Genomic DNA, 17,029 nt, shown 5'->3' with positions numbered 1-17,029 from the left:
CACTTCCTGGTTATCCACCAATCACACACGCGCTAAGGTGCATTAACTAAACACCGGAATTTTGAATGTCATTTTGTAATGTTGCATCATAAACGGGCATTTTAATTATTTTATGACACAACAAATGACACCTATAATTAATTAATAGTGATACTGTATGGATCATACAAGATGGGGAATTTAATAGAAGTTTGGCAGCGCCTCTACGTGTCACATATTTGTAACTACAACAATCTGCAGTCCCGGAAGAGACCACTTGCCAAATGTAGCAAAAACAGTCTGTTTGAAATGGCGTCAGTCACTCTTCGTGCCTGCGGGCTTTGCACAGCGGCATTGCTTAACTTTGCGTTTGTTTTCATATCTGGAGCAGATTTTATTCGGTTTATATCATTTCGAGTCATTTACCATAACATTACGGGAGAGACGTCACTCTGTCAAGGTAAAGCTTTCGGCTAACTACTGCTTGTAAGGGAACTTTTTTTGTTAGAATGAGACAGTTTTCCCGTAAGTGTATCGACTTGATAGTTACTTCGAAGACTATAATTTTGATGAAGTGTTTCAAACTTTCAAAATTTTGTCCTTTTTAGTTTTTAATGGCTACCACGTGTAGTAGTATTCAACTGCCCGGCTAGCTCAGTCGGTAGAGCATGAGACTCTTAATCTCAGGGTCGTGGGTTCGAGCCCCACGTTGGGCGCAACATTTTTTCATTTACTTTGAATTACGTGATTTTTACTGTGACGTAGTATAATAATAGCAAGCGTATCAACACGTCATCGCACCAGATAACCAAAAGTTTAATAATATCCACTATTTATCAGCAACAGAAAGCTCGTGTCCGTGATTGGTTAAATGTTGGAAAATGCTAATAAAGCCGGAAGCTGATTGGTCCATTGTACCCGAATGTTAAACATTTTAACCGAAGATCAGCACACATATATTAATTTATTTTACTCTTCTTTATTCCCTCTCCTAAGACACCATACCGTGGTCAGCGGCCCTGCAGGACAGCTCTGTCCTTAAGCCATTGGTTGTGGACGTTGCTCTGCTGGTTCTCTTCACCTTGCAACATAGTCTGCTTGCATGGACTCCTGTAAAACAGGCCTGCCAGTCAGTCCTCGGGTCCCTGAACCGGACTGCATACTGCTTCACCACAGCACTGGCTCTGCAGGTACAGAGCTTGTTATATTATACATTGTATACAAATAGATGTATATAAATTGATAAATACATTGGTGGTGCATATATTTATTGCATAAGGTTTCATGTAATCTTCAAAAGTCACTATAAAACATTTTTTTGTTTAATAAATGTAAAAAAAACATTAATGTTTATCCTCTCCACCGTTAGATTCTGATGAATTACTGGCAGCCTGTATCTGGCGCCCCCTGTCTGTGGTCAGTGCGTCATGCACCATGGAGTGTCTGGTTCCCTCTGCTCTGCTTTGTTGTGCACTTCTTCTGCTGGGCCATCATCTGCAGCATCCTCCTGATCTTTGACTACCCAGAACTACTGGGCATCAAACAGGTGCACAGAACTTTCATAGCAGGCAATTGTGATGTCATAGATAGCCGATGGAACACAGGGATAATTACTTCTGGTTACGGTTTAAGACCGATATCTAATGAGAATATCCAATGTCGATATCGGTGGTATCATTACCGGATGAGGTCATTTCACTAATTTCATAAATATCTTAAATAATAAATAATATCTTCATAAATAGTTTTTTTTTGGTTTAGGGTTGTTATTTAATGTCTAGAGGGCTCTAATCATGTTAAACATTCCACTATATTTGGTAATACGACTGTAAAGGTGACTATAGGGTTGTTATTTCATATCTAGACGGCTCTAATAATGTTAAACATTCTACGATATTTGGTAATACGACTGTAAAGGTGACTGTAGGGTTGTTAAGTCGTGTCTAGAGGGCTCTATTGGTAATACGACTGTAAAGGTGACTATAGGGTTGCTATTTCATGTCTAGAGGGCTCTAATAATGTTAAACATTCCACTATATTTGGTAATACGACTGTAAAGGTGACTATAGGGTTGCTATTTCATGTCTAGAGGGCTCTAATAATGTTAAACATCCCACTATATTTGGTAATACGACTGTAAAGGTGACTATAGGGTTGTTATTTCATGTCTAGAGGGCTCTAATAATGTTAAACATTCTACTCTATTAGGTAATACGACTGCAAAGGTGACTATAGGGTTGTTATTTGATGTCTAGAGGGCTCTAATAATGTTAAACATTCTACTATATTTGGTAATACGACTGTAAAGGTGACTATAGGGGTGTTATTTCATGTCTAGAGGGCTCTAATAATGTTAAACATTCTACTCTATTTGGTAATACGAAAGGTGTAAAAGGTGCTAATAAAAACTAACTGTAATGGTTTGTTTGTATGTAATTTAATACTGATGTTCTTTTTTTTTAGGTGTATTATAAGTGTTTAGGTCTGGGGGAGCCCCTGTCCCATAAGTCGCCCGAGGCACAACGCTTCCTGTCTCACTTCCGCCACCCGGTGTGCTTGGAGCTTGGTGTGGTTTTGTGGTTCCTGCCGGCTTTATCCTTGGACCGGCTGCTCCTGGCATTAACCATGTCAGCCTACCTGACGCTGGCACACTCGCTGGACAAACAGGATTTAGCTTTCCTCTGCAAACAGCTTAGCACCAAGGTGCAGCTCTTTTATGAGCCTCACCGGGCCACGGCTACAATCCCTCATCGGGATAGTAACCACAAGGAGGAGTGAAAGTGAAAGTGAAAGTCCGAAGTCAAAATGATGTTCTGCAGGAAGAACCTTAGAGGCTGATAACAGCTCACTACGTTTTCATTTATATGAACATGAGTGTTTATTTTTAATGCTAATTGGATATTAAAGGTTATCGGTGTTACAGCCATGTCCATACTCAATACAGGGCTGCATACTGGCAAATGAAAGGGTCTTGAGCCTTTTTTTGATATTATAATAATTCTTATTATATTATCTATACTAAACCTAAACCTTGTATAGCGCTGGAATACATTTAAAACAAGACACAAGCATTATTTATGTCTTTAATCTCTTATTTTGTCTACTATATTGGGTAATATGAATGTAAAGGCAACTGTAGGGGTGCTATTTCATGTATAGAGGGCTCTAATAATGTTAAACATTCTACTATATTTGGTAATATGACTGTAAAGGTGACTATAGGGTTGTTATTTCATGTCTAGAGGGCTCTAATAATTTTAAACATTGTACTCTATTGGGTAATACAAATGTAAAGACGACTGTAGGGGTGCTATTTCATGTATAGAGGGCTCTAATAATGTTAAACATTCTACTATATTGGGTAATACGAATGTAAAGGTGACTGTAGGGGTACTATTTCATGTATTGGGGGCTCTAATAATGTTAAATATTCTACTTTATTCAGTAATACGAATGTAAAGGTGACTGTAGGGGTGCTATTTCATGTATTGAGGGCTCTAATAATGTTAAACATTCTACTTTATTGGGTAATACGAATGTAAAGGTGGCTGTAGGGGTGCTATTTCATGTCTACAGAGCTCTAATAATATTAAACATTCTACTATATTGGCAATATGAATGTAAAGTGACTGTAGGGGTGTTATATGAAGTCTATAGGGCTCTAATAATGCTAAACATTCTACTATATTGGGTAATACACAAGTGTAAAGGTGACTGTAGGGTTGTTATTTAATGTCACAAGGGCTCTAATAATGCCAAACATTCTACTATATTGGGTAATACGAGTGTAAAGTTGACTGTAGGGGTGTTACATCATGTCTAGAGTGCTCTAATGTTAAACATTCTACTATATTGGGTAATACACAAGTGTAAAGGTGACTGTAGGGGTGTTATTTAATGTCTAGAGGGCTCTAATAATGCTAAACATTGTACTATATTGGGTAATACGAGTGTAAAGTTGACTGTAGGGGTGTTATTTCATGTCTAGAGGGCTCTTAACGTTTCATTCAGATGGTTAAAAATTCACCAATACATCAAAATATAAAATATCTTGGGGGGAAAAAAAACTTTAGCATTACAGTATTAATAATACTTCTTGTAGTAATAAAGAGAATGTGGTACAGTATGTAGTATATGACTTGGTAAATGAGTGTATTGTGAACTTGTAGATCTCCTCCAATTAGCCCTACAGAATGGAGGGATGAGACCGTGTGTGTGTGTGTGTGTGTGGTGGGGGGTTAGATCCCGGGCAGACGGTCGTGTTCTTTAAACGCCTTTTCTTAGGTCCCACAATATGGTGCTTGCCACTTAACTCTTCTGATGGAATTGAGCGTAATTATCGGATTACTGTGCTGGCGCTGCGAAGCTGGCAATATTTACTATTCCTCGGTCATGTCGCCATGTTCTGACACGCGCTCACTTCGGTTTGAAAACTATTTTTTGCCAGTGTAAATATATATGTATATATGTGTATATTTACACTAGGAGGATTAATTTATGCGCTAGGAGACGGAATGAGTGTGAAGTTCAAGCGGATGCTGCAATAGCAAACCAAAGGAGTCTTGTAAGTATCATTGAAATACTTTTTAAGCTTAGCTTGTTGGTAGTTTTACAGTGTTTATCATGTACTGTGAAAATGAAAGATCGATATAATTGACATAATTACCACAACATGTTACATGAATTTGTAATAATGAAGACTGAGACGTACATAGGCAATATTAAGACTGATATCTAATGAGAAAGAGTGGGCAGGTTGATCCAATGTCGATATCGGTGATATCATTACCGGATGAGGTCACGATTTCACTAATTTCATAAATATCTGAGTTTTTTTTTTGTTTATATTGTTGATATTTTGTTTACAAACTTGGACACAGGCAGAGCCAAGGGATTTGATTTGATTTGGTAATACGACTGTAAAGGTGACTATAGGGTTATTATTTGATGTCCAAAGGGCTCTAACAATGTTAAACATTCCACCATATTAGGTAATATGACTGTAAAGGTGACTGTAGGGTTGTTATTTAATGTCTAGAGGGCTCTAATAATGTTAAACATTCTACTCTATTTGGTAATACGACTGTAAAGGTGACTATAGGGTTGTTATTTCATGTCTCGGGGGCTCTAAACATTCTATATTTGGTAATACGACTGTAAACGTGACTATAGGGTTGTTATTTCATGTCTAGAGGGCTCTAACAATGTTAAACATTCTACTATATTGGGTAATACCATTGTAATGGTGCCTGTAGGGGTGTTATTTCATGTCTAGAGGGCTCTAATAATGTTAAACATTCTACTATATTGGGTAATACGACAGTAAAGGTGACTGTAGGGTTGTTATTTCATGTCTAGAGGGCTCTAATAATGTTAAACATTCTACTCTATTTGGTAATATGACTGTAAAGGTGACTGTAGGGTTGTTGTTTCATGTCTAGAGGCCTCTAATAATGTTAAACATTCTACTATATTTGTTAATATGAGTGCAAAGTTGACTGTAGGGGTGTTATATCATGTCCAGAGTGCTCTAATAATGTTAAACATTCTACTATATTGGTAATATGAATGTAAAGGTGACTGTAGGGGTGTTATTTCATGTATAGAGGGCTCTAATAATGTCAAACATTCCACTCTATTGGGTAATACAAATGTAAAGGCGACTGTAGGGGTGCTATTTCATGTATAGAGGGCTCTAATAATGTTAAACATTATACTTTATTGGGTAATACGAATGTAAAGGTGACTGTAGGGGTGCTATTTCATGTATAGAGGGCTCTAATAATGTTAAACATTCTACTATATTTGATATGATGACTGTAAAGGTGACTGTAGGGGTGTTATATCATGTCGAGGGGGCTCTAATAATGTTAAACTTTTTACTTTACTTTTTTACTTTTTACATGGTCCTAATCTTGTTGCTGGTACCTTTTTAGCCTTGGATAAGGTACAAACAGACTTGGATAAGGTACAAACATGGGTTATATTGTGTCGATTGTAATTAAATACTGTAGACACAAATTGACTCGAGTTTGTATTTATGAGTCTTTATTTAAAACATCCCAATTAACAAAAATGTACACAATGTGTGAGTAATGATTTACTGTAACTAAATGTACCTCCTTATTTCTGCACCCCCAGTCCCAGAGGCCAAAGGGCGACACCCCATCTTGCTGTATTGTCATGTCCGTGTCCTCTCTCCCGGAATGGAAGCAACTCCTGTTGGAGAAAAAGAGGAGAGAGGAAGAAGAGCGAGGGAGGAGAGAAAAAGAGGAGGAGGAGAAATTTGCCAACATGCCTGCCTGGAAGCGAGGCATCATCCAGCGTAGGAAAGCAAAACAGGAAGTCCTGTTTGACAGGGAGAAGGAAAGAGATCTCTCCGTGCTGCAAGTAGACGCTCAACCTCCTTCTGATGCATTGAGCGACACAGACAGCTCTGTAACTGTCAATCAAGGAAACGAACAGTCACTCAGTCCAGACCCGGGCCAGTGGGCGGATGCCGAACTTAAACCAGCAAGTGAGGTGTCCATGGAAACGATCGTGCCAGTCCATGAAAACCCATTTATTCGAACGCAAAGTGTTTGGAGGAAGGGGAAAGATGTTGGGTACCACGAGGTGGAAGCAAAAGACAAAATGGCCCCTAAGAGTCACGACGGGGACAGAGGACGAGGGATGAACATAGAGCTAAAAATAGAAAGATTCCGAGATTTAAGTGAAGGACGAGACAAAGAAAAGAGCAGAGACCGAAGTCAAGGAAAAGACACAAAAAAGGAGGTACGGGAAAAGGACAAATGTTCATGGATAGATGTAATCAAGGATAAAGAATTCCCGAAAGAGGAAAATGAAACTTCTTTCTCTTCGCTGGTCCCTTGTCTCCGAACCATACGGGCGGACAATATCATCATCATTGAACAAGACCAGCGAGGTAATGACGAAAGAAGACCTAAATGGAGGGACATGGAAGCGGAGAGGTCTGAGGAGGAGTTCCAAGGAAGAAGAGGGATGAAAATGGATCTTCGGGAGATCCTAGCCGGAGGAGCTAACGTAACCGAAATCAGAGCATCAGATGTTCTTATCATAAAGCCCACAACCACCATGGAAGATCGAACCTCTGGGAGGGAAGATGGCGATACAGAAGGAAAGAAGGACATGAGAACCGACATATCCCGGTTGAAGGAGAATTCCAAAGATAAGGAAAAACCATGCGGCCAGGCGACAATGATAAAAGATTCCAGCTTGGATGACAATGTGTTTCATGAAAAAGGTGGACGAGTTAGCCAGCTGCTTACTAAATTCGGAGAACTCCGTAAGCCTCCGTGTAGATCAAAAAGTTCCGATAATTTCCTCCGACCCGGAAAAAGGAAACACTTTAGTGATAATAATGAACGAACAGCGGAAAACATGTCGGATGGGAGAAATGCGGTTCTTAAAGGTGTACCCAAACGCTCCTTTAGCTTCTCTGATAGGCTCCTGAGTGCTAAGGAGAACGGCTTGGATCCGGATGTCGGTTTTGAGAGGAAAACACATGAGAGGATATATTCGGATAGGCGCGTAGCAGGCTTAGGGAAAGACACGGCAACAAAGGGTAAAATCGGATGTGAGAATCCGAGTGATGCGACACAGACGAGAATGGGATTCCAAAATAGTACTGAAGTCAAAAAGTCAGGGATATCGAACAATGAAGACAAAGAAGGATTTACGATGGCGTCTGTTAAAAGCACAGAGGGAATCTCATATGCAAGGAGAATTCCGATTAAGCAAGATGCGAAGACGAGGACAGCTGAAAGAGCAGCGCCATGGAGCGTCACGGAAAAAAGGGAGCTGATCACAGAGAATGATTGTGACTCCGGAAAACCGAAAAAAATTGACAAAACATTACTGAATGTTTTGGAAAACCCTTGTGCATCCGCTGAGACCTGCTTCCGACTTGAATCCGATCACAAAGAGTACTCCGGTCTTCTGAGTACCGTAGTCCCAAAAGAGGCAGAACATATTGGATCATCCTATCAAACAGAAGAACTCAAAGTACAAAAATTAGCCGATTATACCAATGAAAGAACTCCGAGGGGACAAATTCACAATGAAAACTCTACTCCCAGATCCCCGAAAAGAATCCCTCCGATGGGAAACCCTCCAGGTTCCCTTGAGATCCAAATCCCCAGGACCGTTTTTTATGTTGCTGAGGATTTGGATCGAAAAAAGACCTCAAGTCAAAGCAAGGAAAATAAAGACTCGGAAGGAGGATCCATGGTTGAGAGGCGGGATAGCTGGAGAGTCGGCAAGCCTTTGAGCCGTATTGAGTCCCTACGTGAGAAAATTAGACAACGGGAGCAAGAGAGGCTTCGACAGAGTCGGACACTTGGTGTGGATGGAAGTGAAGGTGCAACAGAAGGTGACACGGAAAAACCCGCAGAACATTTGCAGAAGACCATGGTTGCAGCAGAGAGCTGTGAGGAAGACGCAGAGGCCCAGATATCCGTGACTGCTCTTGACATCACACAGGAAGTCGCCCTGTTGAAAAACTGCCCTCAACTTCCTGTTTCTGTCCGACATTCACACAGTGTAGACGGAGAGGAAGTAAGCAGCGATCTCGCTCATGCTGTAACCAAAGATATCGGTGAATCTTGTCAAATATCTGAGGAGGAACCGAACACTGGGAAGTATGTGGAAGAACAACTGACTTACCACCGGAGTCCAGAAGACGAGGAAGTCAAGGAGGTCTCTGAAACAACATCCTGCGATCCTCCTTCGCCACCGCATCCCAACTCTCTGGCAGCAATGAGTCGGATATACAACTTGGAAACGGTTGGTTCAAGGTCAGGTTTGTGTTTGAGAGACAGGAACTTGGACGTACCATCAGTGCATCTCGTGAAGGTGAAGCCCCTTATCTCAGAAAACGTGGACGGTAACGTGTTCTCAGGGGAAGACACTTGCGGGCTCCAGAAATTTCAGGAAGCGACAATATCAAACTCCAAGGATTCAGACACAAAAGGACCCCAAAGCAAAGGAACCAAGAAGCACCAGTTGAAGGATTACGCCAAAAACGAGGAAACACTTGATATCAACTCTAAACTCCGTCCCAGATGTTTTTTTCCTTCAACGTCTCATCTCAAGCAACCAAACCCAATTAACACCTCACATCTCAGGAACCAATCCCCAGAGAGATCGCTAAAACCCTCAGACTCTGCCCCAACTCCAGCCTCCTCCCCGTGTTCCCCGTCTCCCGCCGCCTCCCCCGTAGCCTCGCCGACTTTATTCTCCATCCGTAGTGCCTCCGGCGGTCAAGTGAAGAGAGGAACCACCGTCACAATCACCCCAAAAAATCACCCCATCGCAGTGGCGTGCACCAATGCAAAAACACTCCAGAAGCACCAAACCCCAACTTCGACTGTTGCTGAACCCATGAAGAAGAAGTATCCAACAGTAGAGGAAATTGAAGTGATTGGCGGATATCAGAATCTGGAAAAGTCCTGCCTCGTTAGAAGCAAAGGGACTCAGAAACTGGTAAGTGCAAAGTCATTTTGACCGACTATGAACCAAAGTTGTCTTTTCTAAGAAAATTGTCTATGGAAAAATGCATTACAGAGATGTTGGGTTCCAGGTTTCAGGATTTATAGTATACTATATCAGTTTCTGTTCTGCTAGGAAGACTTACTAGAGTCTAGTGTGATCCAAAGGGAAAATCTGCAAGGTTAGAGGTCACAGGTCTTGACTTGACTCGCAAAGTCTGTTCTAGAAGTCGTGTTAAACAGCTGTACAGAAAACTGTACAGCCCAACCCTTGTATTGTTTAATTCATTGACTCCTCTTTGTAAAACTGGTGAGACAAGACAGTCACATGACTCTTGTTTGTCCAGTCCAGCAGAATCTCCTTTCACTGGGAGAACATCCCTTTTGATTGAGAGGCCCAACCACCCGAGACAGGCCTAAGCTGGTTAAAGCCTTATAAAGCACGACATCTTGATTCTTAGCCATAAAATCCTGCTGGGATCTGCTTTGCCATTTGTTCGGTGCTGAATTCTGTTTTGACCACTATGCTTAATTACAATAATTATACTTACTGTCCACATGTAAAATCACACCTTGGTTCTTAGCTTACTAATAATAATTAATAACTAATAAAAACCACATCTTTTTAACTGTTTACTTGATTAGTAACCCCTCGTTTATCGCGGTTAATTGGTTACAAATCAAATATTTTCATAGTTCGAGCAGTTTGTGACCTTCTAATTATCATTATTCGTCACCTTTACAATTGTATTACTCAATATAGTATAGCACGGTGGTCGAGTGGTTAGCGCGCAGGCTTCACAGCTAGGAGACCAGGGTTCAATTCCACCCTCTGCCATCTCTGTGTGGAGTTTGCATGTTCTCCCCGTGCATGCGTGGGTTTTCTCCGGATACTATTAATTTATTTAGCCATGTTTATGCTTGCAAAAAACACTAAACTCATCACACAGTAACTTAACACTCCAAAGGTGCACCTAAAAATATATAAAGAAGTACCAATATGAGTTTTGAAGTTTCCCATTCTGCATTGTGTCTGAGCAAAGCAGTTCATTGGAGGACATGCGGCATAGAAAGTGGTTAGTGCGCAGGCCACACAACTAGGAGACCCGAGTTCAATTCCACCCTCGGCCATCTCTGTGTGGAGTTTGCGTATTCATTTTCCACCGCTTATCCTCACAAGGGTCGCGAGGGTGCTGGAGCCTATCCCAGTTGTCTTCGAGCGAGAGGCGGGGTACACCCTGGACTCTGCAAACCCTGCAAACTCCACACAGAGATGGCCGAGGGTGGGATTGAACACGGGTCTGCTAGCTGTGAGGTCTGCGTGCTAACCACTCGTCCACCATGCAGCTCTCTTGTCATCTTGACAATCCTAGAAAGTGAGATGAACGTTTTTTTCTGTTAGTCGTCCTCATGTGGCAGCATGATTTCAAAGAAAGGACCACTGAGTTATTGGAACAGAGCCCCCGGCTAACAAAATAAAAGCTCACTTCCTCAATTCAAGCTTCACTTCCTTCCAACACGCATCACTTTTTCACATCACAAAATAAATCTACTAATCCCTCGCTGCTTTGTGCTTTGAACTTGACTCTATGATGGTTTTAAGAAAAAAAATACCACGCCTCTCGCCCGAAGACAGCTAGGATAGGCTCCAGCACCGCCCGCGACCCTTGTGAGGATAAGCAGTAGAAAATGAATGAATGAATGAATATTTGAGTAGTTAGAGCATAGAAAACCTGTTTAAAACCTTCTAAAAGCTAAAATAAATTAGAGCCCTCTAGACATGAAATAGCACCCCTATAGTCACTTTTACTCTTGTATTACCCAATATAGTCTACATAATATAGAGAAACTAAGATGTTTTGATATACTAATACGGTACATTAGTATGTCTTACGTCTTTAGACACTGCGACTAGACTGGCAGCGTTCTCCGCCCCTGGCCTGAAATCAGCTGGGATAGGCTCCAGCACCCCCTCGACACTTGTGAGGATAAGCAGTAGAAAATGAATGAATAAATTAATATTTGATTAGTTAGAGCATAGAAAACCTGTTTAAAACCTTCTAAATGCTAAAATAAATTAGAGCCCTCTAGACATGGAATAGCACCCCTATAGTCATGTTTACTCTTGTATGACCCAATATAGTCTATATAATTTTGAGAAACTAAGATGTTTTGATGTGTGAATGGTTGTTTGTCTATATGTGCCCTGTGATTGGCTGGCGACCAGTCCAGGGTGTACCCCGCCTCTTGCCCGAAGACAGCTGGGATAGGCTCCAGCTACATAATATAGAGAAACAAAAATGTTTGGATTTGTGAATGGTTGTTTGTCTATATTTGCCCTGTGATTGGCTGGCCACCAGTCCAGGGTGTACCCCACCTCTCGCCCGAAATCAGCTGGGATAGGCTCCAGCTACATAATATAGAGAAACAAAAATGTTTTGATGTGTGAATGGTTGTTTGTCTATATGTGCCCTGTGATTGGCTGGCGACCAGTCCAGGGTGTACCCCGCCTCTCGCCTGAAGACAGCTGGGATAGGCTCCAGCTACATAATATAGAGAAACAAAGATGTTTTGATGTGTGAATGGTTGTTTGTCTATATGTGCCCTGTGATTGGCTGGCAACCAGTCCAGGGTGTACCCCGCCTCTCGCCTGAAGACAGCTGGGATAGGCTCCAGCTACATAATATAGAGAAACAAAGATATTTTGATGTACTAATACGGTACATTATTACGTCTTACGTCTTTAGACACTGCGACTGGACTAGCAGCCAGTCCAGGGTGTACCCCGCCCCTGGCCCGAAATCAGCTGGGATAGGCTCCAGCTACATAATATAGAGAAACAAAGATGTTTTGATGTGTGAATGGTTGTTTGTCTATAGGTGCCCTGTGATTGGCTGGCAACCAGTCCAGGGTGTACCCTGCCTCTCGCCCGAAAACAGCTGGGATAGGCTCCAGCTACATAATATAGAGAAACTAAGATGTTTTGATGTACTAATACGGTACATTATTACGTCATACTGGCGGCCAGTCCAGGGTGTTCTCCGCCCCTGGCCCGAAATCAGCTGGGATAGGCTCCAGCTACATAATATGGAGAAACAAAAATGTTTTGATGTGTGAATGGTTGTTTGTCTAAAAGTGCCCTGTGATTGGCTGGCGACCAGTCCAGGGTGTACCCCGCCTCTCGCCCGAAAACAGCTGGGATAGGCTCCAGCTACATAATACAGGGAACCTAAGATGTTTTGATATACTAATACGGTACATTATTAAGTCTTACGTCTTTAGACACTGCGACTGGACCGGCGGCCAGTCCAGGGTGTCCTCCGCCCCGGCTCGAAATCAGCTGGGATAGGCTCCAGCCACATACTATAGAGAAACAAAAATGTTTTGATGTGTGAATGGTTGTTTGTCTATATGTGCCCTGTGATTGGCTGACAGCCAGTCCAGGGTGTCCTCCGCCCCTGGCCCGAAATCAGCTGGGATAGGCTCCAGCATACCCTAGCAAGCATATCCCCAACATACAGCACTCCCCTCTTGTAGTTATTTTGGTGTTTTTGTGTGTGTGTTTTTGCAGCACAACAGTAGATATTGTGTACGTAGAACTACTTCCAGGCTGTAGTACTGTGACTTATTGTTCTCTGGCTCGCTCCCCTTCCTAAAAGTCTGATCACTTGAATGTTTCTTTCCTTCGCCACCTCCCATCCTGCACCTCTGTCGTCTTAGCCGGGGTTAATCGGGTTCAGGGTGCTGGGATAAGCCTCCTTTACTTTACCTCACTATGCTTCGTCCAGTCGCTCTAATGTCTTTCAGTCTGCATGCACAAAGTGTAATGAATCTGAATTGTTGCTATGACAACGGAAGACGATTTGTTGTGTAACTGTGTAACGGAGTTAAAAATGCACTTTGTTATTTATTTTCTAAATGCGTGAATTTATTATTATTATTTAGTTATTATGTGAATTTTATCTCAATGAGTTACTTATTTTTTCTTGTTTACTCTATTTTCATTGCTTTCTTTGTATGTGTGTTTATTTTATCCTTTCACTTCTGCTCCTCCCGGGCTTCCGTAGTTGGCCCCAACTCTGGTAGCACTTCCTCTCTTTGCCACACAACGTGCTTGGCATTGACGAGGAAATCTAACAAAGGCCGTTACAACTGCACGTTTTGTGAGTGCCATACCGTATAATGTACGCTTCTTTATGTTTTTAGTGTGTAAAATCACATTTTAAATGTTTCTCATTAGAGACAATCGGAGTTAGAGTGTTGGTTTATTTATAGCGCTTGGCATGCAATACCTTACCAAAACGCTAGGGGCGGTGTTTTACTAAGAGGGAGCAACAAACACGTCTCTTTGGTGTTTGACTAGCTAGCTTCCGGTGTGGGAGTAAATAATGGCGACTGTCGGTATTTACATAAAATTAGCGTATTGTAATGGCCCATTGGTGTTGTAAAATTGATGCTGTGAATTGCGGCGGTCGTGAATGCACCTCGCTTTGATTTAATAGTGGAGAGACTGTAAGAGGAGACGTTTGTGTGTTGGAACTCAGCATTGCTGTTCAGATTAAGGTTTTATTAAAGTGTTTACACAGGAAAATATAGATAACGAACCAAAGGAGAGTGAAATGTTGAGTAGATAAAAATATATATTTTTTTATTAAATAATATTATTTATATCATGAATAAATAAATGAAATATTGGTGGTCGTGAATGCACCTCGCTTTGATTTAATAGTGGAGAAAGTGTAAGAAGAGACGTTTGTGTGTTGTTGGAACTTAGCATTGCTGTTTAGATGAAGGTTCTAATTAAGTGTTTACACCGGAAAATATAAATAACGAACCAAAGGAGAGTGAAATGTTGAGTAGATAAAAAAAAAAAAAATATTTAGTAAATAATAATATATATATCATGAATAAATAAATGAAATATTAATAATGTCCTTAAATGTTAACAGGGTAAGGTGTGTTTCGATGAAGACCAGTTGGAGCAGGTATGCGAGTATCCTTCCGAGACCTCCATGTGGGCATCCGGCACCTCTGAGGTTCCACAGGGAGACGAGACGCAGGAGGCGGAAGCGGACGGAGGAGTCATCGTGTCGAAGAGCTCAAGGAACTTGAGTACCGCAATAGGACATGGTCTCCGAGTGGGTCAGTGTCACCCCCTTCTCAAAAAACACAGCGTCTGATAGTTGATCTTTGACTGTCTTAATTTCTCCCTAGCAACATACTAAAATAAAACAAAATACTTTAAAAAAAAACTTTTTAATTTTTGAAATCTGAAGTTATTAGAAAAAAGTTGTAAATTACCCAGAATAAGTCATCAATTTATAAGAAAATAAGTTGTAAAGTTGTAAAAACAAAGACACACAACAAAATTACTTTAAATAAAAAACAAGAAAAAAGTTGTAATCTTATCTTAAGTCTCCCCTTTTCATAGCTGTCTCAGACCATGCCTGTTGCAACGGAGTATTAAAACAAATCAGAGATTTCAGAATAAAGTTGTAAAAGTGCAACAATAACATCCTACATTTATGAAAAAAAAAATTCTATGACAAGAAAATTTACAAAAAAAATCATAGCACGAGAAAGTCATCAATTTACGAATAAAAAGTTGTAAATTTACGAAATAAAAAGTTGTAAATTTACAAGAAGAAAGTCATTTTAATCAGAAAAACTGATTAATCAGTTAACCAGAAAAAGACAAAAGTCCTACATTAATAAGGAAAAAAGTCATATTAAGTTGACAATTTATGAGGAAAAAGTTGTACCGTTATGTGATCAAAAGTAGTAAAATCAAATAATAATAAATAAGTCAAATTAAATAAATACATCATAATTTAATAAAAAAAGAAATTGTCAATTTATGATACAAAAGTCATTTATGAGAAAGTCGCATGACGAGAAACTCATTCATTTACGAGAAAAAAGCCGTACATTTACGAGATAAAAAGTTCTAAATTTTTGAGAAATAAAGTCATCATATTATGGGAAAAAGTTGTCAATTCATGAGGAAAAAGTCGTACTGTTATGTGATCAAAAGTTGTAAAACAAAATAATAATAAATAAATAAAATTAAATAAATAAATCATAATTTAATTTAAAAAAAAAAATCAATTTATGAGACAAAAGTCCTACATTGATGAGAAAAAAAATCACATGACGAGAAACTCATTAATTTACGAGAAAAAAAAGTACATTTACGAGATAAAAAAGTTGTAAATTTTTGAGAAAGTCATCATATTATGAGAAAAAGTTGTCAATTTATGAGACAAAAATCCTACATTTACGAGAAAAAATGTCACATTACGGAAAGTTGTCAATTTCCAAGAAAAATGTACATTTACGAGATAAAAAGTTGTAAATTTTGAAGAATATAGTCATTTTAATCAAATAAAACTGTCTATGACACAAAAGTCTGAAACTGTACAAGAATTTAAAAAAAGTACATTTATGAGAAAAAAAAGTCATATTAAGTCGTCAATTTACGAGGAAAAAGTCGTACCGTTATGTGATCAAAAGTTGAAAAATAAAAATAAATAAATATAATTAAATAAATAAATCATAATTCATTTATTTTTAATTTTATTTATAAGTCAAAAGTCCTACATTTACGAGAAAAAAATGTCATATTACAAGAAAGTCGTACATTTATGATATTTTTGTAAATAGTTGTCATCTACTGTAATAATAATAATAATAATAATAATAATAATACTTATGGAACTCCCCATCATTTACCTTCAATCTCCACTTCCTCTCTTTTCCAGATGAGTCTTGCCCACGGTAGACGGCACTGACCCGCCAAAATTCCTGCGTGATACGATGATACGTTTTTTTTTTTTTAGTAGCTGTGGTGTTGTGTTTGTCATAGCAACAGCGTGGGAGGAGTGCAAAAATAAAATGGTTGACTATGTTTATATTTCATAGAGAATGTATGGTACATTTATAAGATCACTGGTCTATGCAATGTATTTTTAGTTTGTATATTTGATAGGACTGATGTGACTGATGTACCCAGCACACCCGTGACCCTAATGAGGACAAGCGGTATAGAAATAGATGGAGTCAATGATCTGTATGCCGTGTGATCCCTTGTGCCTACTGTATTGTATATAAAGAACCCGTACAGATGATATTTCATGTATGCTTTTATGTTTTAAGTGTGTGTGAGTTTGTAGCAAAAGGTTTATGTCTCAGGAAGGAGTATTAAAAGAAAAAAAAAGATTTACATTGCGGAGTGTAATATGATGGATACAAATGTTGTAGTTGAATTTGTAATATTTTTTCTACTTTTGAAGAAAGCGGCTTCAAAAGAAAAAAATGGAATAAATATTTTTTGTAAAAATGTTTGTTTTTCTGTGTTTGTTTTTTGCTGTTTTCCTGTTAATATTATTGCTTTTTTCTCATAAAATTATATTTTTATTAATATTTTTTTTTCTTTTCTGCAGTTGTTTTTGCCCCAATTATTCTTACTTTCTTCTTTTTACTTTCTTGTTGTAAATTTTCATCTCAAAATTATGACTTGATACTATTGACTTTATATTCAT

The 17,029-nt window shown here is 39.4% G+C and overlaps 2 protein-coding genes and 1 non-coding gene across 4 annotated transcripts; all 3 read left to right on the top strand.

Annotated features, from left to right (window-relative positions):
• The first annotated feature begins 223 nt into the window (after positions 1 to 223).
• Positions 224 to 4,041, top strand: nrm (nurim). The gene is made up of 4 exons (XM_058047587.1): positions 224 to 439; positions 976 to 1,169; positions 1,349 to 1,525; positions 2,443 to 4,041. The coding sequence occupies exons 1-4, from the start codon at positions 289 to 291 to the stop codon at positions 2,755 to 2,757; spliced, it is 837 nt and encodes a 278-aa protein (XP_057903570.1). The 5' UTR covers positions 224 to 288; the 3' UTR covers positions 2,758 to 4,041.
• On the top strand, positions 623 to 695 carry trnak-cuu (transfer RNA lysine (anticodon CUU)). Its single transcript has one exon. It is a non-coding gene; the product is annotated as a tRNA-Lys (tRNA).
• A 215-nt stretch (positions 4,042 to 4,256) lies between the features above and the next one.
• ppp1r18 (protein phosphatase 1, regulatory subunit 18) lies at positions 4,257 to 16,827 on the top strand. 2 transcript variants are annotated; one of them, XM_058047586.1, is made up of 4 exons: positions 4,258 to 4,543; positions 6,121 to 9,483; positions 14,438 to 14,630; positions 16,250 to 16,827. In XM_058047586.1, the coding sequence occupies exons 2-4, from the start codon at positions 6,163 to 6,165 to the stop codon at positions 16,267 to 16,269; spliced, it is 3,534 nt and encodes a 1,177-aa protein (XP_057903569.1). In that variant the 5' UTR covers positions 4,258 to 4,543; positions 6,121 to 6,162; the 3' UTR covers positions 16,270 to 16,827. The 2 variants fall into 2 exon arrangements, with proteins under 2 accessions (XP_057903568.1, XP_057903569.1); XM_058047585.1 differs by lacking the exon at positions 16,250 to 16,827 and having other exon boundaries at positions 4,257 to 4,543; positions 14,438 to 16,236.
• Positions 16,828 to 17,029: the final 202 nt, after the last annotated feature.

The sequence above is a fragment of the Doryrhamphus excisus genome, chromosome 14 (genome assembly GCF_030265055.1).
Source record: "Doryrhamphus excisus isolate RoL2022-K1 chromosome 14, RoL_Dexc_1.0, whole genome shotgun sequence".
Taxonomy (NCBI): domain Eukaryota; kingdom Metazoa; phylum Chordata; class Actinopteri; order Syngnathiformes; family Syngnathidae; genus Doryrhamphus; species Doryrhamphus excisus.
Note: the sequence above shows the minus strand (reverse complement) of the source record. Positions and strands in the feature narration are given on the sequence as shown.